This window comes from Bos taurus, chromosome 4 (assembly GCF_002263795.3).
Source record: "Bos taurus isolate L1 Dominette 01449 registration number 42190680 breed Hereford chromosome 4, ARS-UCD2.0, whole genome shotgun sequence".
Taxonomy (NCBI): domain Eukaryota; kingdom Metazoa; phylum Chordata; class Mammalia; order Artiodactyla; family Bovidae; genus Bos; species Bos taurus.
In genome coordinates, this window is record NC_037331.1 from 110,827,002 (window position 1) to 110,851,354 (window position 24,353).

The 24,353-nt window shown below is 39.2% G+C and overlaps 1 protein-coding gene across 1 annotated transcript in view; it reads left to right on the forward strand.

Annotated features, from left to right (window-relative positions):
* The window catches only part of CNTNAP2 (contactin associated protein 2), a 2,325,432-nt gene that overhangs the window by 1,401,415 nt on the left and 899,664 nt on the right, over nt 1-24,353 (forward strand). The window contains exon 12 of the mRNA XM_024991213.2: nt 19,380-19,486. Within this exon, the coding sequence (XP_024846981.1) occupies nt 19,380-19,486 (107 nt within the window). The remainder of the gene's footprint in view (nt 1-19,379; nt 19,487-24,353) is intronic.

A 24,353-nucleotide genomic window follows, 5' to 3' on the forward strand; every position in this document is an offset into this window, starting at 1 on the left:
GCTGAGCCAAAAGGGAAACCCAAGAATACTGAAGTGGGTAGCCTATCCCTTCTCTAGCAGATCTTCCCGACCCAAGGATCAAACTTGGGTTTCCTGCATTGCAGGTGGATTCTTTCCCAACTGAGCTATCAGGGAAGACCAATTATTTGAGGTTTTATATTATTTGGAGATAAGGGAAGATCTAAAACTTATTGAATCTCCTGGTTGCAGCATTGAATAGACATCTTACAAAAGTTAACCATATCTAACCTGTTTGTGTGTGTATATGTTTGTGTGTGTGTGTGAAGCTTAAGCGAAAACATTGTCACATCTATACCTAGAAAACAAGAATCTATTAATTATACATTTCTGCCTTACGAATATTTTCTTTAAGTGAGTGCTTTCTGTGTTGGCCATTTGAAACTGTTTGTGTCTCCCTATTTTTTAGACTATTAGTTCAACCTGTATGCTACTTTTTAAACCTGATCACACTGAAACAGTACATTTTAAATGTTCTTCATTAGTGAATATTTGGAAGATAATGATACCTATATAACAGGATGTTTTCAGTTTGATTTCTGGGTTGTAAGAAGTGGTGAACCAATTAAAAGAGATATTGCTCTTCAAATAGCTTAATTTTTTTTGCAAATTTTTCTAATTTGTTCAGCTTTCATCAGTTTTTAAAAAAATATTGACAACTGCTTGTATTCCTTTGAAAGCATAAACTGTAAGTAATTTAATTATTGTTTTCAAGGTAGTTTTATTAATTATATCACTGTTTAAAATATTTATTCATCCTAATCTAATAGCAATGCAGTTTTATACTATCCCTTAGATTACTCATGCTATTATTTTCTTTAATGCAAGAAACCTGTAAATGTATGGGACTTCATTCTTATATTAACTATTATTTTGTCACTGTTTTGGTATTTTTTTTTTTGTATATTGATTAGCTTGTAAGTATACTGTCTTTGCCCGACTAGTGACTTTCTCGAAGTTTGGACTTGCTTTCTAAAAGTTATATTATACATAAAGTCTTCATTAATTTTTCAGATTTAAAGGTTTGTGTTAGATAAGTGTTTTTTCATCTGTAAATGAAATAGTATTCTGGTAGATGTGGAAGTGGAAATTATGCAAACCCTTTGGTCAGACGGTTTAACTTATTGTTAAATGGTATAACGTTTATATGATGGATTTGAGAGAAATGGAACAGCTAATCCAAAACTTGCTTAAAATGCGGCAGCCTGAGACATTCCCTATTTCTGTGCATTTGTAAACTAGCAAAAGGGTTCTGAAAGGCATTTCAACTAGTTAAACTGATTGATATGCATTTATTCAAAATCCATTCAATGATTATTTACTGAGCACCTGCTCGATAGCAGACAGAATTCTAGGCAATGGATAAACAGTGGTAAACAAAAAGGCATGGTCTCTTCCAAAAAGAGTGAAAAAATGATTGTGAAGGTGAGGGTGGTGACCACTTTAGATTGGAAAGTCAGAGGAGACCACTTTGAAAAATTATATTTAAGGTGAGAACTAAAGGAAACAAATGATATTTCTTTTTTAAAATTAATTTATTTTAGTTGGAGGCTAATTACTTTACAATATTGTAGTAGTTTTTGCCATACATTGGGAGAAGGCAATGGCACCCCACTCCAGTACTCTTGCCTGGAAAATCCCATGAATGGAGGAGCCTGGTAGGCTGCAGTCCATGGGGGTCGCTAAGAGTCAGACACAACTGAGCGACTTCACTTTCACTTCTCACTTTCATGCATTGGAGCAGGAAACGGCAACCCACTCCAGTGTTCTTGCCTGGAGAATCCCAGGGACGGGGGAGCCTGTTGGGCTGCCGTCTATGGGGTGGCGCAGAGTCAGACACGACTGAAGCGACTTAGCAGCAGCAGCAGCAACAGCCATACATTGACATGAATCTGCCATGGGTGTACATGTGTTCCCCATCCTGAACTCCCCTCCCACCTCCCTCCCCATCCCATCTCTCAGGATCATCCCAGTGCACCAGCCCTGAGCGCCCTGTCTCATGCATCGAACTTGGACTGGTGATCTGTTTCATATATGATAATATACATATTTCAATGCTATTCTCTCAGATCATCCCACCCTCGCCTTCTCCCAGAGTCCAAAAGATTTTTCTATACATCTGTGTTTCTTTTGCTGTCTCGCACAAATGATATTTCTTTCACACACTTTTTGTGTGTGAAATTGAGGAAAAACTGCATGGGAAAAAACAAACAAAAAAAAAGCAGTGTGTGTATGTAAAGACACAAAGGAAAGAGCATGGCCTGCTGGAGAAAGAAAAGGAGGACAGCCACACCAGGATGTGGGGGAGGAGGACATGAGATGAGATGGCAGCAGAGAAGTGGGAGAGCAGATAGTGCAGAAGCATACAGGAGCTCAGGGTTTTCCAAAGTGAAGTGAGATCCACCAAAGGGCTGAAACCAGTAGAATAACATCATGCTGAGTATCACTTAGGCAGTTTGCTGAGAGTGAATTCAAGCAAGGCAAGAATGGAGAAGGGGAGAGGAATAAGAAAACCAGTTCAGGTAAAAGGGGATGGTGGCTCGAACTGGGGTGGTAGAGACACAGCAAAGTGGACAGATTTGAGGCAAGTTGCCGAAATTTAATTCACAAGTTTTATTAATGATTGATGTAGAAGGAAGAAGAATAACTTCCAGTTTTCTGATGTGAGTGGTAGGTTAGATGGTGGTGCCACTAACTGAGATGAGATTGAATGGGGGCAGGGGGTAAAAAAAGCTAGGAGTAAAATGAAAATATATATGGTCATGCTAATGCTGTGATGCCTCTGATGCACACAAGTGGGTGTGTCAAGAGCCAGTTAGAGACACAGGATCTGAAGTATGAGCTAGTATTACAAGCTTGGAGGCATTATAGATAGACAGAACCAAGCCCTGAGCACTGAGAAGAGCCCCAGCTAAGAGTCAGGCAGATCAGGTGGGACCAGGAAGTGGGGGTCAGCTCAGACCAATATTGAGAGCTCAAATACATCCATGGGCTGAGAAGTTGGGATTATACATGTCTTTGACCCTGATGCTGGGAAAGATTGAGGGCAGGGAGAGAAGGGGGTGATAGAGGGTAAGATGGTTGGATTGCATCACCGACTCAATGGACATGAGTTTGAGCAAACTCCAAGAGATAGTGAAGGACAGAGAAGCCTGGTGTGCTGCAGTCCATGGGGTCACAAGGAATTGGACAGGACTTAGTGACTGAACAACACCACCTTTGACAAAAGGAGTTCTGTGAACAGAGGAGAGTGGAATTTAGATAGGAGGTGACTGAAATGCAAGTAACTTGCTTAAACAAATCTTTAAGAAGTTTGGTAGTTAAAGGGATCAGATAAATGGATAAAGAGATCAGATAAGTAAATAAATCCAGTCAGGAATTGCAGGGGAAAATGGCAGCCCACACCAGTACTCTTGCCTGGAAAATCCCATGAACGGAGGAGCCTGGTAGGCTAGAGTCCATGGGGTCGCAAAGAGTCAGACATGATTGAGTGACTTCACACATACATGGAGTCACAAGGAGAGCTTTGATGATTTTGCTTTAGGTGAAATGAATTGCTGTGTATTGAAGGAAATAATTGAGGAGAGGGAAAAGTTGATAATTGTGGAGAAAGCAGTGACTCAGTGTGTTGCTGCTGCTGCTGCTAAGTCACTTCAGTCGTGTCTGACTCTGTGCGACACCATGGACTGCAGCCCACCAGGCTCCCCCATCCCTGGGATTCTCCAGGCAAGAACACTGGAGTGGGTTGCCATTTCCTTCTCCAATGCATGAAAGTGGAAACTGAAAATGAAGTCGTTCAGTCATGTCCCACTCTTAGCGACCCCATGGACTGAAGCCTACCAGGCTTCTCCATCCATGGGATTTTCCAGGCAAGAGTACTAGAGTGGGGTGCCATTGCCTTCTCCCACTCAGTGTGTTAAGTCCTTGAAGAAGCCTGAGGAGCCAGGATGTGGAGCACATCCATACAAACGTGGGCAGTGGGCAGAAACCTGGGGAGTTCTCCTGCTCTAGTTGTGTTTTTATGTGGGTGGTTCAATCCAGCTCCTGATTTTTGTTTTCAATTTGAGGAATTTGTCTTCACAGAGAAACTAATGAGCACCTATGATTTAATTTTTATTTAATGATACAAAGGGTATCTAGTGAAATATAAGTTTCTGTTCAACTCAGGTCCTATTCAAGGAAACCACTGTTACAGAAGCTAGTATATTTATTTCAGAAATATTCTGTTCACGTTAATGAATTCTTATGTCTGTCTTTTTAAAAAAATATTGGTTTACTTATTTGGCATATGGGATCTATTTCCCTGACCAGGAATCCAACCAGGCTCCCTGCGTTGGGCGTGTAGAGTCTAAGCCACTGGACCATCATGAAAGTCCCTTTTGTCTGTCTTTGTGTGTGTGTGTGTGTGTGTGTGTGTGTGTATTTATATATATATATATGAAAGTGAAAATAAAGTAGCTCAGTCGTGTCCAACTCTTTGCAACCCCATGGACTGTAGCCTACCAAGCTCCTCTGTCCATGGGATTTTCCAGGCAAGAATACTGCAGTGGGTTGCCATTTCCTTCTCCAGGGGATCTTCCCAACCCAGGAATCAAACCCAGGTCTCCCACATTGTAGGCAGACACTTTTACTGTCTGAGCCATCAGGGAAGTCCTATATATATATATATATATAATATTTTGCATAAATGAAATACATATATTTTCTCCATTTTTTCTTGTATCAAAGTGCCAACAAGAATGTGCTGACCAATGTAAGAAAATTCAAAGGACGCTTATTTAGAAATGGTTAACTACAAGGGATGTATGGAGTGCCAAGGGATTGGGTATGAACAGCCCAGGCACCAAAATAGTTGGCACCACTCTTAGACTCAAAGGGATGAGGGGAGGGCGAGGTTAGAAAACTCAGGAGTAAACATGGCAAACTTGAGAGCAGACATTATCTTCAAAGGGCAGGGCCAGACTGCGGCAACCACACAAGGAGAGAACCAGGAAAATGAATGCTCTGATGCAATGCTTTTCTCTTCCTCCAAACTCCTGCCATGGACTCCCATCAGTTAAACCCAATATGAAATCATAGGAGTTAGGGTTTTTCAGTGCATCTGCTTCACGGAGTTGAGAATAGAGTGAAGAAAAATTGAGAGTGATTCTGAAGTACAACCTCCCCCCCCACACACTCACCAAATTGTATTGAAATATAACTGGTACACAGAAGAATGATTTAAAAAAAATCTTAATGATGCAAATAACAATAATGTGGTCACTCACCTAGAACCAGACATCCTGAACTGTGAAGTCAAGTGGATCTTAGGAAGCATTTCTATGGAACAAAGCTAGTGGAGGTGATGGAATTTCAGATGACCTATTTCAAATCCTAAAAGATGATGCTGTTAAAGTGCTGCACTCAGTGTGTCAGCAAATTTGGAAAACTCAGCAAAGGCGACAGGACAGGAAAAGGTCAGTTTTTATTCCAATCCCAAGGAAAGGCAATGCCAAAGAATGCTCAAACTACTGCACAATTGGCCTCATTTCACACACTAGCGAGATAACCCTCAAAATCCTTCAAGCTGGGCTTCAGGAGTATGTGAACTGAGAACTTCCAGATGTACAAGCTTGATTTAGAAAAGGCAGAGGAACAGAGATCAAATTGCCAGCATCCATTGGATCATAGAAGCAAGGGAATTCCAGTAGAACATCTACTTCTGCTTCATTGACTATGATAAAGCGTTTGTGGATAGCAACAAACTGGGAAGCTATAAAAAGATGGGAATACCAGACCATCTTCTCTGCCTCCTGAGAAACCTGTATGCAGGTCAAAAATAAGTTACAGCCTTACTTGAAACAACAAACTGGTTCAAAATTAGAAGAGAGTACATCAAGGTTGTATATTGTCACCCTGCTTACTTAACTTATACGCAGAGTACATCATGCAATACATCAGGCTGGATGAATCACAAACTGGAATCAATATTACTAGAGAAATATTAACAACTTCAGATCTGGAGATGATATGACCCTAATGGCAGAAAGTGAAGAACTAAAGAGCCTCTTGATGAGGATGAAAGGGGAGAGTGAAAAGGCTGGCTTAAAACTCAACATTCAAGAAACTAATATCATAGCATCCGGTCCCATCACTTCATGGCAAATATACGTGGGATAAGGAAACGGTGACGGATTTTATTTTCTTGGGCTCCAAAATCACTGCAGACAGTGACTGTAGCCATGAAATTAAAAGACACTTGCTCCTTGGAAGAAAATCTTGACAAACCTAGACAGGATATTAAAGCAGAGGCATCACTCCGCCGAAAAAGCTTCGTATAGTCAAAGCTATGTTTGTTTGTTTTTTAAATTAATTTATTTTTATTGAAGGATAATTGCTTTATAGAATTTTGTTGTTTTCTGTCAAACCTCAACATGAATCAGCCACAGGTATACTTATATCCCCTTCCTTTTGAAACTCCCTCCCATCTCCCTCCCCATCCCACCCCTCTAGGTTGATTCAGAGTCCCTGTTTGAGTTTCCTGAGCCATACAGCAAATTCCTATTGGCTATTTAGTTTATATATGGTAATGTAAGTTTCCATGTTACTCTTTCCATACATCACACCCTCTCCTCCCCTCTCCCCATGTCCATAAGTCTATTCTCTATGTCTGTTTCTTTATTGTTGCCTTGTACATAAATTCATCAGTAGCATTTTTATGGATTTTGTATATATGTGTTAGAAAGCTACAGTTTTTCCAGTAGTCATGTATGGATGTGAGAATTGGACCATAAAGAAAACTGAGCTCCGAAGAATTGATGTTTTCAAATTGTGGTGCTTGAGAAGACTCTTGAGAGTCTCTGGGGTTGAAAGCAGATCAAACCAGTCAGTCCTAAAGGAAATCAACCATAAATATTCATTGGAAGGACTGATGCTGAAGCTGAAGCTCCAATACTTTGGTCACATGATGCAAAGAGCCAACTCATTGGAAAAGATCCTCTTGCTGGGAAAGATTGAAGGCAGGAGGAAAAGAGAACAACAGATATTGAGATGTTTGGATGGCATCACTGACTCAAGAGACATGACTTTGTGCAAACTCTGGGAGATAGTGAAGGATAGGGAGGCCTGGTGTGCTGCAGTCCATGGGGTCACAAAAAGTCAGACACAACTGAGCAACTGAACTGATTGTGTGAAATAATTACTACAGTGTGGTAAATTAACACATCACCTCATATAGTTACAGTTTTTTGGTGTGGAGAAAACTTTTAAGATCTACCCATTTAGCCTCTTTCCTGTATATAGTATAGTATTGTTAACTATAGTAACAATATTGTAACTTAGACCCCAGAACATAGTCATCTCATAACCGGAAATGTGCACCCTTTGACTACCTTCACCTGTTAACTATAACCCCCGACAGCTGCCCCTGGCAACCACCAACCTGCTGTTTCTATGAGTTCATGTTGTTGTTGTTTTTAAGTCTTTATTAAGTTTATTATAATATTGCTGCATTTTTTGCTTTGACTTTTTGGCCATGAGGCATGTGGGGTCTTAGATCCCTGACCATGGATTGAACCCACATTCCCTGCATTGGAAGGCAAAGATTTTACCACTGGACTGACAGCGAAGTCCCAAGTTCAGTGTTTTTAGATTCCACATCTACATTAAGTCACACAGTATTTGTCTTTCTCTGTCTGACTTGCTGCAAATGGATGATTTCCTACCTTCATGTATCATCATATTCACTTCACTATTCACTCGAACACCACAGCAATCGTTATTTAAAACAAATGGAGGTGTATTATAAACACTGGTCTGTACATCTTGCTTTCTCTTGCTGGCAATATATCTTAGAGATTGCATCTGATCAGTGCACATAGATCTGCCTTGTTCTCTTAACAGCTTTCAGTGGTTTCATTATGTATTACCTTCATTTATTAGTGGCTTCCTAATCAATGAGTATCTTTTGCCCCCATTTTTGGCTGATATAAATAAGGCTTCAACAGACATTTTAAATATGACTTTGAAAAAGTGTGCTAGTATATGTGTGATAAATTCTTAGAAATAAATTAGCTGAACCAAAAATTGAAATTAATGATTTGCCAGTAACCCGCCAGTTTGCACTCTGCTCCAGAAAGCAAAAAACGTAAGTGTTAGTCACTCTTTGGGCCCAACAGACCTGCATGGACTCCATGTAGCCCGCCAGGATGCTTTGGACATAGAATTCTCCAGGCAAGAATACTGGAGTGGGTTGCCATTCCCTCCTCCAAGGGATCTTCCCAACCCAAGGATCAAACCCAGGTCTTCTGCTTTGCAGACAGATTCTCTACCATCTGAGCTACCATGAAAGCCCTCTGGAGAATATAAGAAGGGTCTTTTCTTAAGTATCTGAGATATGATCAATAAAATGTCACTAATTTAATCTATGTGCTTAGTCACTCAGTCATGTTCAGCTCTTTGTGACCCCATGGACTGTAGCCTGTGAGGCTCCTCTGTCCATGGGGATTCTCCAGGCAATAGTACTGAAACAGGTCCCCATGCCCTCCTCCAGGGAATCTTTCCAACCCAGGAATCAAACCCAGATCTCCCACATTGCAGGTGGATTCTTTACAGTCTGAGCCACCAGGCAAGCCCAATTTAATCTGTACTTCTTTGATTTTGAATGATGCTGAACACTTTGCTATATGTTTAAAAATCATGTGTGTTTTTTTGTGAGTGAACTGCCCCATTCATACATGCCCTTTGCTCATGCTTTAATTTATTTTTTTCTTATTGATTCATAAGGATTCTTTATATCAAAAAGAAATGGGCTCTTTGTCTGCCATATTAAAAAGTTTTCCCAGTGTGCTGCTAGTGTTTGAACTTGGTGATGTTTGACTGTGAAAGGTATATTTTTAAATTTTTATGAAGTCAAATCTATTAATCTTCACTTTTATAGTTTCTGGGTTTGTGTCCTCATTAGAAATAACTCTTAGAGCTACAGATTACAAAATGAACTCCTTCGTACTTTATTATTCTTTTAATTTCCTTTTCATATGTAAGAGCTTTATCTATGTGGAATTTTTCCTGGTATCAAATATGAAGTGAGGACTTGATTCTTTCTCAAATGAGTAGTTGGTTGTCGTGCACTACTTATTAAGCCGTCCATTTTGCCCACTTATTTAACATGCCACTGTTAATCTATTTAATTTATATGTCGTTGTATTTAGTTCTGGATTCTCACAGTTGTTCTCTCAGTTTGTCTTTCTCTTAATGCACCAATCTTAATTTCATATTATAGACACTTAGTGTTTTATTATTCACTAGGAATCGTCTTACCCTGTTATGCATCAATGTCAGAGTGTTCCTGGCTGTTGCATATATTTTCCACATAAATTTTAGAATTTTAATGACTTTCATAATTTCTCATTAGGCATGTTTATGCTAATATTCTCCTAACAAGATTTGTGTGTGTGTGTGTGTGTGTGTGTGTACACACGCACTTAGTCATGTCCAGCTCTTTGTGACCCTGTGGACTGTGGCCCACTAGGCTCCTCCATCCGTGGAATTTTCCAGGCAAGAATACTGGAGTGGGTTGCCATTTCCTTCTCCAGAAGATCTTCCCAACCTAGGGATGGAACCCACGCCTCTTGAGTCTCCTGCATTGGCAGGCAGATTCTTTACCACTAATACCACCTGGGGACAGCCATTCTAAATTTAGCTCATTTGGGAAACTTTTTAATTATGAATTTAAATTTAAAAATTAGTATCTTAAAATTTTTGATAGCATTTGAAATGTACCTACCTTTAGTTACATAAGAAAATTTGTTACCTCAAACTGAAAATGGCACTGTTTGTCACTGTTTCCTAAACTCAGAATATCTGAGACGTTTTTGCTTGCTTTATTTCCAAGTAATCATCTAATAATATAGTCTCTTTAATCCTTTTGCTTCTTTGCAGTTTCATTCTACTTCCAAAGTTTATAATATTCTACTTGGGACATTAAAACAGCTATTTAGGTGACTTTTTTGCCTTTAGTTTTTCCTCTCCGATCTATTCTGCATAATCTTACTATTTTAATATCTTAAAATACGTATTTGCCAAATAAGGTTATTTTTTAAGAGTCTTCAATGACTCTTATTGCTAGAAAAAAGTGTCCTAAAAGTCCCCAAATTACTGAAAGTCATCTTATTAGGGCTCAAAATAATAGAATGTTGCCATGTATTTCTTTGACAGTCTGGTTCTATTTTCATGTGGATAAAGTTCAGAATCTCTTGGGGAATGGATGGCCTATGCCTCCTCACACAATATCCCATAAATACTAGTTCTTGCAATTAAACTTTTTGATAAGAAAGCTTAATTAAACATCACAGATTGTTCTACATAATAGGCACTCAATAAATAAATGTTGAATGAGTAAACAAGGCTGTATTCTCCAGGAAAATCCTTAACTTTGTGACTAACACACTCTATGACCTGAACTAAGCCTAGGTTCATAAATGTAATATTTGTTGTTTAGGCTGTTTACACCTAAAGTAGTGTAAGGCAGCATGTAAAGACTTAAATGTAACTATCAAGTGTATTGGAGAAGGCAATGGCACCCCACTCCAGTACTCTTGCCTGGAAAATCCCATGGACGGAGGAGCCTGGTGGGCTGCAGTCCATGGGGTCGCTAAGAGTCGGACACGACTGAGGGACTTCACTTTCACTTTTCTCTTTTCATGCACTGGAGAAGGAAATGGCAACCCACTCCAGTATTCTTGCCTGGAGAATCCCGGGGACGATGGAGTCTGGTGGGCTGCCATCTATGGGGTCGCACAGAGTCGGACACGACTGAAGCGACTTAGCATAGCATAGCATAGCATCAAGTGTATATTAGAAAGCCAGATGTAGGTCAACCTCAGGGTAGATTAACTGAAGGTCTGTATTTGTTAGAATATTTCTGATATTGCAATAAAGACCAAAATCACCTCACCTGTTTTACTTATATTTCTTAACAACATTTGCATAGGTGGCTCAGGGCTGGTATGTTATCCAGAGCCCAGTCTCCTAATAATTTTCCTGTGCCATCCTTTTGTGTCCTGAGATGTCTGCTGCAGGTCTCATTCACCATCATGGATTCATTGCAGGAAGGAGATAAGGAGGGGAAAACAAAGCAAAGCAAAACAAAACACCTGTCCCCTAAAGTACAAAGAGCCCAGAGAATGGTATCTTTAGCTCTTATAGCAATAAATCCCATTGCTACTGGAGAAGGGCGCTTTCCAGGTGGCACTAGTGGTAAAGAAATTGCTGCCAATACAGGAGGCATAAGAGATGCAGGTTCAATCTCTGGATTGAGAAGATCCCCTGGAGAAGAGCATGGCAACCCACTGGAGTATTCTTGCCTGGAGAATCCAATGGACAGAGGAGCCTGAACGGCTGCAGTCCATGGGGTCACAAAGAGTCGGACTTAGCACGCACTCACGCATGCACATAGGAGAAGGGGATCATAGATTTGGGGAACAACATGCAACATGCTGATGACTTAATTGAGAAGACTGGCTCTGTACTTTCTGTTCCCTGGAGACTAGGAGAGTCTCCCTCCCAAAAGTGTACTGTCACGAGAAGGAGAGAAGATACCTGAAAATATCAGGGTGATGATAGGAAGGAAGAAAGGGGAAAGGGCTTGGTCAGACAGCCGTACTTTCTGCTGTAACCCTCCCTCCTGAATGCAGATTTTCATCTCTAGCCAAATTTGACAATCCATTATTGCATACCCACCTTTTGTACTAAGTCATACTGGCCCAGGCCCCTGGATTCCCTCCATGTGGAAAGGTGCTCCTCCACTTTCCAGACTAAGCTAAGTTTATATTTCTTTTCAAGAAGTGAACTTTTCCATAAAACCTCAGTATACTCATATAATAGTGGTATATCGCCTTAATCCTGTAGCAAAGTTTTTAATATTAAGCATAGAGAGACCTGACTTGCTATTTACATGTTTTAAAAGCAAGTACAATTTCTTAAGGACAAAATTTGCTTTATTCTTTGCTTCTCCATAGTTTGTTTTAGAGTAACTGGAGCAGGTTCTGATTATAAAGAGCTTACTGTTGTATATTCAGGTTAAACAGAGTGTTCCAGCACCTGGAAACAGGGACTAATGATCTTGCATCTCCCTCTCCTCCTATGAGCCTATAATGTCTTAAAAGATGTTATATTCATAAAATTATGGGTAACATATTTTAAAATTATAAAATTATACTTCAAAATAAATTACCAAATAAAATAAACTCACATTTATTATAATAGAAATTATTCTTAAGATGTTTATATTGTAAGGCTAAAATTAATGATTTAAATGGTTAGTGGAAAAACATACAATTTTTAGACAGATATGAACCAAAGATACCTGATAATTTTTAATGGAAGTTTTAGGCATAATTTATAATTTATGAAGTATAGTAAATATATCTACATTTGTGCGTGTGAGCATGCTTCAGCTGTGAGTTGCTTCAGTCATTTCTGACTCTTTGCAATCCAATGGAATGTAAGACTGCCAGGTTCCTCTGTCCATGGGGATTCTCCAGGTAGGAATACTGAGTGGGTTGCCATGCTCTCCTCCATGGGATCTTCCTGCCCCAGGCATTGAACTTGTGTCTCTTGAGTCTCCTGCATTGGCAGGCTGGTTCTTTACCACTAGCACCACCTGGGAAGCCCATTAAGTTCAGTTCAGTTCAGTCAGTCGCTCAGTCGTGTCCGACTCTTTGCGACCCCATGAATCACAGCACGCCAGGCCTCCCTGTCCATCACCAACTCCCGCAGTTCACTCAGACTCACGTCCATCAAGTCAGTGATGCCATCTGGCCATCTCATCCTCTGTTGTCCCCTCCTCCTCCTGCCCCCAGTCCCTCCCAGCATCAGAGTCTTTTCCAATGAGTCAACTCTTCGCATGAGGTGGCCAAAGTACTAGAGTTTCTGCTTTAGCATCATACCTTCCAAAGAAATCCCAGGGCTGATCTCCTTCAGAATGGACTGGTTGGATCTCCTTGCAGTCCAAGCCCATATCTATATTTAAATATTTCTATAAGTAAATGCTTGTTGAAGGAGCACCATCAATATAACACTAGCTTTTCTGGTTATGCAACTATAAAACTAAGTTATGTAGTAATGAAATACTAAATTAGTTCCTAAAATTATGATTATTTCTCTATATAACTTCAGTTTGAACAGAACAAATATAAGGCAGTAATATATGCTCCATAGAGAGTATGCCTTCAAATAATATTAAAATCTAATTAGAGTGAGAATAAAAGTACTAAAATATTTTTGAGATCAATATTGAAGGTAATGCAGAAGAAAACCCTACCATGATAGCGGAAATAGCTCTGAGAGCCAGGAGTATTAAAAATAACACTTAAGAAACCAAAGTTTCAAAATGAATTTCTTGTCTTGATAAACAGAAGTAAAATTGGGAACTGAGATGAACAGAAAAAATCATAAATTCAGAAGCTCATTTATGCTAAGGTAGCAATTTATAAATCACTTTAATTTTCCAATAGTTCACATAATACTCCATAAGTAACCTGAATTTTTTTTCCCCTAAAGTTTAGAATGTGGCAAATGTAATGTCCAGGTATAAAATCTGTGCAATCTGAAAGCAGGTTAAGTACCTTGGTACTGGCCTCTTTGCAAGCATGAAACAGCTGGAGAACCTTGGCTGACTCTGAGTTTAAAAGCAGGGAGCTTCATTTTAAGGTGGAATGAAACTGCCTTTGTAGTCAGTGATGACTTCCTATAAATTACATGAGGTCTATAGTCAGATTCTGAAATGATTAAACCTACTAACTAAGATTAGGAGATTATTATGTTGTCACTCTGAATGCATCATATAAAAAATGGTAGGAGAGCCTACACAAAGAGTACAATCTCAGGATAAATGGCAGCATAGATCAAATGTGCCCTTTCCACACGCTGTCTCCTCTCTGTTCCCTGTTCTTGGGCCGTTTCTTTTCCTGGTGTCCTCCTTCTTTGAGATCCTACTGTGGCAAACTGGAAATCCCTGGAAGCTTGTGATTAAAGCCAGGATCTCTGACCAGCTGCATGAATTGTAAGGATAAGGCAAAATTTTTATTTTAATTTTATTTAAAACTATTTTATGAGCAGGAGGCATAGATAGACATTTCTCTAAAGAAAAAACAGGTGTCCAACAAGAGAAGATGCTCAACAGTAGCACCTTAAATATGACACCAGTGCACTTATCTATGAAACAGGAACACAGTCACCAACAGAGAGAACACACTCATGATCGCCAAGGGGAAAGGAGGTGGGGAGGGTGGATCGGGAGTTTGGGATTAGCAGATGCTACTCATATATACAAAGGATACACAACAAGTTCTTACTGTATAGCACAGGGAAATATATCCAATATCCTGTGATACATCATAATGGAAAATAATATAAAAAAAGAATATATATATATGTATCTATGTACGGATGTGAGAGTTGGATCATAAAGAAGGCTGAGTGCTGAAGAGTTGATGCTTTCAAGCTGTGATGTTGGAGAAGACTCTTGAGAGTCCCCTGGACTGCAAGGAGATCAAACCAGTCAATCCTAAAGGAAATCAACCCTGAATGTTCATTGGAAGGACTGATGCTGAAGCTGAAGCTCCAGTACTTTGGCCACCTGATGCAAAGAGCCGACTCATTGGAAAAGACCCTGATGCTGGGAAAGATTGAAGGCAGCAGGAGAAGGGGATGACAGAGGATGAGATAGTTAGATGGCATCATCGACTCAATCGACGTGAGTCTGAGCAAACTCCAGGAGACAGTGAAGGACAGGGAGGACTGGCATGGTAGTCTATGGGGTCACAAAGAGTCACACACAACTGAGTGACTGAATGACAACAATAATTGAATCACTTTGCCGTAGTGTAGAGATTAATATAGCATTGTAAATGAAGTATATTTCAATAAAATAAATTTTGAAGAATAAATACAGCTATTTTAACTTTTAAATATTGTAGAGAAGAAAATAGTGAAGTGAAAGTTAAAGTGAAGTCGGTCAGTCGTGTCCGACTCTTCGCGACCCCATGGACTGGAGCCTACTTTGTAGAGAAGAAAATAACACACCTTCAAAATGCTTTGAAGGCTACCAATGCACTCAGTTATGCTGTCAGATTAGCATTTTTTTTAATTTGAAGTAAAATTTATTCTACCATCCCTGTTTAAATAGTGTCCATGGACTACAAAGTGAGCTGCTACAGACACATCTGGTATGATTTTCAGTTTCTTTTATTTATGAACACGAATTTTCTCAATGCTTTACAGTTAAAATCAAGCATAGGAATAAAAGAGATACTCAGGGTAAACTAAACTGCACCTGTCATCCATAACCCTGGATAGAGTTCTTGCATCCATCCAGCCACTCTCTTCATATTGATTGACTTTATATTGAGTGTGTGTTATATATTTGAACTTCCAAAATATAGCTTGTGGGTTCTGAAGCATTTTGGAAAGAATTGCCACAATTGAAAGGAGAATTCTGCCTGAAAGACTCTGATGCCAGGTGTACAAGATGAAGCACAAGCGTGGTGTTGTGGAGTGGGTGACCTGATCCCCGAGTCCAAGAAGATCCTGACGTCTGCCCTCAAAAGGCAGGGCCATGCCGGCCGAGGAGCGGCAGCCAAGCCAGAGGAGGCCGAGCAGCCAGATCCTGCCCAGCCTGTGGCCCTCATCCTATCTTTCAAGTGCTATGTCTTGGCCATCCATGAGCACATGGTCCTGTCTCCCTTAGTGCCTGCCAGCCACCGCAGGTCTGGCCAGACCACTGGGCCAGATGTTCATCTATCTTGCAAGCCCCAGGGTGGTCTCTGTCCCCCTACGCCTGCACCTCCAGTCAGAGCCGTTGTGTAGGAAGGATCGGGGTCTCTCAGACTGCCCGGTTGGCAGCCCAGTGCTTGCCAGCTGCAAATAACCTCAGGACAGAGTTAACTGAATGCCGCCTCTTCTCCTGGAGCCTCTTGATCACAGCAAATTGACACCTGTCAGCTTCTCCCCTGTATGTTCCTCATCCTGGTCAAGTAGCTCTCAAGTTGGGGCAGCAAAGTCATTTTGATTCATTTTTGATGTGAACCAAACTTTCAAGTTAGGACATGCTCTGAAACAAATTATACATTTCCTGTGACCTACTAAAATAATTAGTTCACCAGAGCAAGAGTCTGGATTTAAGACTATAATCGTAGATAGGAATAATCAATATCACTTGTAGTAAAAGAGATGTTTTCTCTGAAATTATTTCAGTTCTTTGGTATAAATTCCTAACACTGAGTTCATCCATCCCTTCAGCCTGTCAATAGGCATGTACTGAATGGACTACACACCTTGTCATGCTAAGAAACAAAAGATCTGAATCCCTCACTGAAGAGTCTCATACTTTAGAAGAGACTGATGCTCAAACAATAATAACTAAACAATGTGATAATGGTATATTGTGCCAGTGTGTGTATGCACATTGTCGCTTCAGTTGTGTTCTACTCTTTGCGACCCTATGGACTGTAGCCTGTCAGTTTGCTCTGCCCATGAGATTCTCTAGGCGAGAATACTGGCATGGGTTGCCATGCCCTCCTCCAGATCTTCCCAACCCAGGGATGAAACCTAGGTCTCTTGAGTCTACCTGTATTGGCAGGTGAATTCTTTACCACTAGTGACCACCTGTGAAGCCCAATGGTATACTGGACATAAATAGATGGTTCCATAAGAGGGTGAGAGAAGACATAAATAATTAGGAATGGGGAAGCTAGGTTAATTCATATTTTGTTTTGCTTAGTAACTGGTCCTAACATTTTTTTAATATAGTGATAAAATATTATGGTTTGAAATATATTATATTTGAATCAGCTTGATATAGAAATAAAACATTTATCACCATTAAGAATTAAAATGCTAGTAATCAACATAAGGGTCATGTCAATTTAAAAATATAAATTTTAAGAAACAAACAGTAATATTAAACTTTTATTTGAATAAAAGATCTCTTTTAAAGAAATTCTTAATACTGAACTTTAGAAATATTCAGTTAATCTCACTTGACCATTACATGGTTCTTGTGTGTGTGTGAGTGCACACCAATCTTTTTATTTGAATCATTTTGACGTAGATTTTCTCATTTGTATGTTATTTAGAGCACATTTAGATTCCAACAAGGTTTTCCTTTGAGACACAGTACACTCTGTACTACTTCCCCCTGAATTAATTGATATAATGAGCTGATGTAAATTACTTTCACTATTAGCCTGAGTTATTATTAAACATAACAAATTAGAAGGTAAACATACCATACAAAGGCATTTAAGTACTGAAATCCCAAATTAAGCATCAAAGATGATTTTTAGCTTTATGTAATGTTGGGGTGTCTGTATCCTTGCTTCCTCCCATGGTCTGGAGAATCAGGACTATTGTATATGAATGCCTTCGGCTGAGGTCTGTGCCTGCGCACCTGTAGAGGGAATTTGCTATGTCAATATACCTGAACAACCCCAGAGCACCCACTCACTGACCATGGTTCTGCCTCCTCCTTGCTGCTTTCTTGAGTCCTCTGCTGGGAACAGTTTTCAACATTTTAATTATAAAAAATGCAAGTCCTCTTTTAAGGCACAAGTGAAATGCTGTAAACTTTATTAGACCCTTTATATTTTACCCATAACTACTCTAGTCTCCACATTGCTGTAACATTTCATATGCTTTGATGACTCATCAAATTCATCTTGGTATTGCATTTTGCATCAATCTTATCTCCCACCTCCATGTAAGTTATAGGGTCTTTGGAGAAGACACACCTTTGGAGCCTGAGTAACACCCAGTTCAAATTCAGATGGAATATAAGTGCCTATTAAATGTAGAGTGAATTTTCCATCCCACCTCATGAAAGTCCATCATTATCCTCTTCCGATGATGTATTTTCCCTTCATGATGTTCTCCCTCTCGTGTTCTTCTCTTACAGTCCGTCTATTCACTGAGGCTCCACTAGAAGCATTGTGAGCTAGATCCCTCATGGGAAACTCCACAGTGCATTTCTAGTCCCTACCTCATGGCACTTTTTATTTCCACCTCGTATGATGATTTTTGTGGATACAATGTTTTACTTTTCGAGGCTTAAGCTCTTGAAAGGCAGCAGATGGAATCTGATTTATCTTGTTTCCCACAGTGCTCGATAATTATTTGTTGCCTGATGAAAGATTTGTAAAGAGTTAGAGAGGAACAGCATTTCATGCCAAATTGGGCTATGCCCTGCTAGGGTAGTTTTAGGCATGGCTGACGGTAAATTAAGAACAGGGAATGGAGAATAGTATCTCTGAGGTCAGTCCTGTTCTATTTTGCAGCAAGACACTACCAGGCTTTTATGATTATTGATGTTTGAAGGGTGTTTCTCTGTCAATCAACCTGTGACCCACTATTATGGGTTCTGCCTTTTTAATATGGGTGGACTTTTCTGCTTTAGATAGTTTCCTATTCAAATCTAGACATTTTTTTGAATGCTAATACATAACAAGAAAGTAATTTGTGCTATTGAAACAGTTTTCCAGAGCTGATTCCAACTTAACTATGTCTAGGATACAGGCAAAGTATAAAATTGTGCCCTGCAAGTTGTGGTTTAGATATTCCTAGCTTCTGCTTGTTGGCCCTCTATTTCTTGCTTATTAAGTACCTACTTTATGAACGTTATCTCCTAACCTCAAAACTATTTATCAGGTAGGTATAATTACTTCATTTTTCAAATGAGAATAGTGAAGCTTAGAAAGGTTACATTACATTATCACAATTGGCCATCAAGGAAACGTAAAAACAAAGATTTGAATACAAACCTGTACTTTTCCCCTGTATTATACTTGCTACCTCGTTATGTATGTGGTTTTTCTTAGCCAGAAGGGCATAAGAGAAGGGGTAAGGAAGACTTAGAAATCTTTTCTTATAAGGCTAGTACATTCTATTTCTTATGACCATTTCAGAGACTCAAATTGCTGTTAAAAAACAAAAGCCTTTCTCACTTGGTACTATTGGCTTTGATAAAAGATAGTGCAGAAAACAAGATGGCTAATGTTTTGTCTCTCACTGGGAGGAAATTTAACTAGTGTCTTTGTGCAAAAGAAAATAAAATGAATCTGTGATATGTAAATGAACCTCTCAACTGTTTGTTAATTTCTACTGTTTACTCAAAAATGGGAAACACCATGCCTGTGATACATCATCTTTTGTGTGTTTGGCACCTTCCATCATGAATCATATTAATCTGCTTAAACTAACAAGGATTAATTGCCTTGTTAAGGCAACCTGGCATTGAAATGATATATGGCCCAGACAGCTTGGAATTTGGCCACTCATAAATCTCATTTGCTTGTTGGTTTATTTCTGTTTGTCTCTTTCTCTGACAGATGTGTGCCCAATCACTGTGAGCATGGTGGGAAGTGCTCTCAAACATGGGACAGCTTCAAATGCACTTGCGATGAGACTGGATACAGTGGGGCCACCTGCCACAACTGTGAGTGCCAATTCATCTCACTTTAAACGTGTGATTGCACGGCAATCCCAGGTCTGCAGCTACGATGTTAAGCCCAACAACCTGAATAATCCACATAGTAAATCACTTGATTCTGAAGCACCCAGAGTTTATTCTGTTGCTTTTCTAGAATAGTATTCAAGTCGTCAAAATATATTCTGTCAAGCCTAACGACTCAAAAAGAAGTACCAGTGTTTCCGATGTTCTGTAAACACACAGTTGAGATGGGAATGCTGATCTTGTATGTGCCTCTAAGTGTCTAAGCAGTGTCTTTTCTGCATAGATTGTTTGGGAAATTGTGCTATTGTGATGTCTCTGACTGGATTCTCATTTATCAATTCATCAGAGAGGCAGACAGAGTGTAATTTGAACATTTAGTTTCTGGACAGTAGTGTCTCCTGCTCTTTTCTGATTGTTTGGCCACACTTTTTAGATCATAAAAATGAGCTGGAAAGTGGAACAAAGTCGATTGGAGTTGCATATGTAAAGTAAAAGCACAAGACTATAATTTTTTTAAATATCAAAAACTAAAAAGTAGCATGTGAAAATGACTTTTAAAACACAATGTGCCTTGTTTTACATAATAGCTTTACCCTGAAAAGTTAAATAATTTTTTTTTAATTTTTGCAGTTAAAATATTAAGGCAAATATTAACTTTATAATTGTAATGTTAATTTTCCAATAATGCATAGCTGCTTGCCAAGTATTTTGAAGACAGATTTGCCATAAAACATACGTGAAAGGTCATCTGTTATATAGTATGTGTGTGTGTGTGTGTGTGTGTGTCTGTGTGTGTGTGCATGTGTGTTAGAGGGAGTGAGGAAAGAGATTGAGTTGTCTTCAATCTTTTCTCCATATGAAACCTAATATCTAAGTCCTCTAATTACAGAGAATGCTTTCTCTTCATTTCACTTTTAGAAAACAATAACAAGCAAAACTTTTACTATCACCAGAGTTCTGGTGACAGTAAAAATGCAAAAGTGTTCTCTGATCCTCTTCATATCATTATTTGTAGTAATGTTCAGTTCAGTTCAGTCACTCAGTAGTAATATACAATCAGACATTGTGTTTAGTGTGTATTATAATACCTCAACTAAGAAAAAATATCTGTAATTTATTTTACTGCACTTATTATTTTATGAGGATATTTTAAAAAGAAGAGACAAAAAAGAACCCTTAGAAAAATTAACATTAATAGGAAGATATACAAGACAAATAAAACAGACACTTAGTAGATTCATTACCTATAAGGGATTTATGTATAGGTATGTAAAATATTTCAACGAATAAAGAACAAAAATGATTGACATTAAAATTAATTGGAATAAAGGACTTATAACTAATAATATACCCTTTCAGTCACATCAAAATGTTAACTTTCAGCCCATGACATTTGTTGTATATCTGATGATGAATTAAAAAATTTTGATGAAACTGAGTACTTTCACTCCACCAGTAGACTGTGTACAATGTGTTATATGTGCTATAAATACCACCTTTAACTGCTGCAACCTTGTTTCTTAAAAATGGAAATTCTAACTAAAGAAAATTGCTGGTGGTTCCAAGTGCTTCCTATCTCAGTGACCACTTTGCTGTTAAATGTAAAAGCAAATAACTTTCTATACCTGCTTATGTCATTGAATACACAGTACCGACATTTAAAAACGTTAATTTTTAAATAAAATTTAGATATATGACAGTGGTTGAATAGTTGAGATTTTTTTTTTTTAGTTAATGACTTACAAATATTAGAAATGTCCTAAGAGCATTTAGTTTGGCACCCATGGGAAGTTATAAATGTAAAAAGGCAGGGAATTCCCAGGAGTTGAATGGGTTTGATCCCCCATCAGGGAGCTAAGATGCTCTGCTTGCCAGGCAGTGCAGCCCAGAAATAAAATGTGGGCAATGAATTCTAAAATGTAAGCAGAAACACCTGTAAAGCTTCCTGTTCCCTGTAAATTTAGTATTGATGTTATGAAATGAGCAGAATCCTCTGCCCTCCCTCTCCTGCTTCCATCTGTGGCTGTTGTTTTCTCTGCCTTGCTCACCCTACACTTGGACACCTTCTCACCAGACACTGAGCCCCCTTGTTCAGGCTTGCTGTATAGCAGTATATCTATACGGCACATGGATTGTATATCCATACAGTATATCCATACAGCACATGGATTTTACCCACTACAAGTCTTTAATTTCTTCAGCCATCCCTACCCCTAGAAAGTTCTCACAGATCATCTTGTCCCATGCCGGTCTATATCAGTACCCTCAGACCTCTCTCTCATCTCTTTTTCAAGTCCCAAGCCTCCTGTCCCTTAGACTGTCCTGAGAAAACCAAACATTTCAATAAGCAGTGCAGTTTAGACCTCTGAAATCGGTGCTTCTCGTTCAGATGAACTCAGGGCTCTACCAAAATAAAAACAATAATATAAATAAAAAAGGGAATTATTTCTTCCCTGCTGCTCATTCTACTCATCGCTTATTTAATTTTTATATCTATGAAACGTAGAATCATTCATTTTTAACAATGAAAGCCTGATCACTTGTTGTCTTCCCAAAATAAGGTGAAAATGTTGAAACTCATGTGTTTGCATAAACAGAGGCTAGAAGACCATCCTGCATAATTCAAGAAAGGACAGATTGGATACAATTTTGTTATGAAAAATATATCTTGTAGCTTATAGTGTGGTGCATGCTGCCAAATAAGCTAAAAGACTTGTTATACCTCTTGGTTACTCCCATGAACTAGTTAAAAATTGGGAGGGTCTGGCACCACACATAATACTGTGAAAATTATAAGATATTATAAGATAAGATATAAGATACGCCCTTCAGCTTGATACAGAATGAATAATTTGTAATTCTTACATCGTCGATGGCCACCCTGGCTTCTAATGATGGCTGTGAGGTTGCCATGCTGGGTGCCTTCACAGGAAGTCGTTTCACTTCTCTTGGACATTCTTAGTCCTTCTGTCAACTAAATGGCTCCTGAGGTCTCTCACAATTCTGTGAGTCAAAGACCTGAGATTTCCAGGTGTTGATTCTGTGGTTTTGAACTCTCTTAGCCTTATTAAACATCATCTGGTGAAAGACCTTTTGAAGAGGAGCTGTGGCTGCCTGTGTATGGCTGAGCCCCTTCACTCTTCACCTGAAACCATCACAACATTGCTAGCAGACCACACCCCAGTACAAAACAAAACGTTAAAACAAAAAGAGAGAAGAAAAGGAGCTATGGACATTTTTAAATAGTACTGGTTTGAAAAGGTAAAGAATAGCTAACGAAAGTCTGAAGTTTAGTACATGTAAGTATTTAGGAGGGCTTCACAGACATTACAGTTAGGTTACCATTTAACACATTTTCTACCCTGACCAAAGCTGGGCTTGGGATGAGAAAGCTCTTTCTTGGGTGACCCCTGGTTGCCAGGTGGCTGAAGTCCAAGATAAAGCCTCAAAAGCCTTATTTGACAGGTCACACTGTCTGAGTTTGAACTTGGATCAACTTACTTGTGACCATGAGCACTAAAACCCTCTGAGCTTCAGTTTTCTTTTTTGTGAATTGAGATTAATAGCACCAGCATCTCATTAGGCCATCGTGAGACGGAATGAGATAATTTGTGGAGAACACTGAGAAGGGCCGTAGCGTGTGTTGTTGTTTAGTCACCAAGTCGTGTCCACTCTGTGACCCCATGGACTGTCTCCCACCGGGCTCCTCTGTCCATGGGATTCTCTGGAGTGGGGTTCCATTTCCTTCTCCAGGGGATCTTTCCAACCCAGGAATCAAATCTGTATCTCCTGCATTGGCAGGTGGATTCTTTACCACTGAGCCACCAGGGAAGCCCTTTAGCACATGTTAGCACTCAATAAATTATTGCCATTTCATCCCCTTGGAACAATCATCCCTTTGCTCTGAATTTCTATGCTAATAATTGTCACACAATCTGTCACATAATTTCTTGCTGCTATTCATTTTTTGCTATCGTTTCCATGGCAGATTTGGGCTTGCAGTGAATGATTAGTTTCCTTTTTTTTTTTTTCCCAGAAGAATTGAATGACATTAAAGGTGATTTGGTATGTCCTAGACCTGTATCTGTTTATTTGTTGCTTATACATGGAGGAATTAATTTTCAAATAAATTCTATATGGGGCTCAGAGGATTGTCATTTACAAACCACTCCCTGGAGGAGTCAGGGTGTCATAATTTGAGTGAGGAAATCTCAGAGGGAAAGCCACAGATGGCAAGAAGGAGAGAATTTTTTTTTTCTTGTCCCCAAACTAAAGAGGCTAGTTTATGACAAAATGCAGATACACTGTTGCAGTTTTATGAGTGCTAAGTCACTCCAGTCAGGTCCAGCTCTTTGCAACCTGTGGACTGTAGCCCGCCAGGCTCCTCTGTCCATGGGATTCTCCAGGCAAGAATACTGGAGTGGATTGCCATGCCCTCCTCCAGGGATCTTCCTGACCCAGGGATCCAACGCAACTCTCATATGTCTCCTGCACTGGCAGGCGTGCTCTTTACGACTGGTGTCACCTCCTATGCAGGCATTCCTTTCTCAGTAAATCTCTAAGCACTAAGTGGTAGCATATCAAATCATAAAATCATGATGCAAAGAGCAGACTGATCATATTATATACTGAGAGTTTATTTGCTTCTGTTGACTTATTCCTCTTTTACTCCCTCAAAAGTATGTGAATTTGTCTTTATTTTGAGCAAAACTTCATGATTATATTTACAATCTTTTTCTGTTTGTGATGCAAGACAGATTGTCCTTTTCAGTCTCCAAGCTTACGTTCTGATATATCAAATGCTTTTTATGATCTAATTATCATCCCATTTTTCACATGTGTTCTTTAC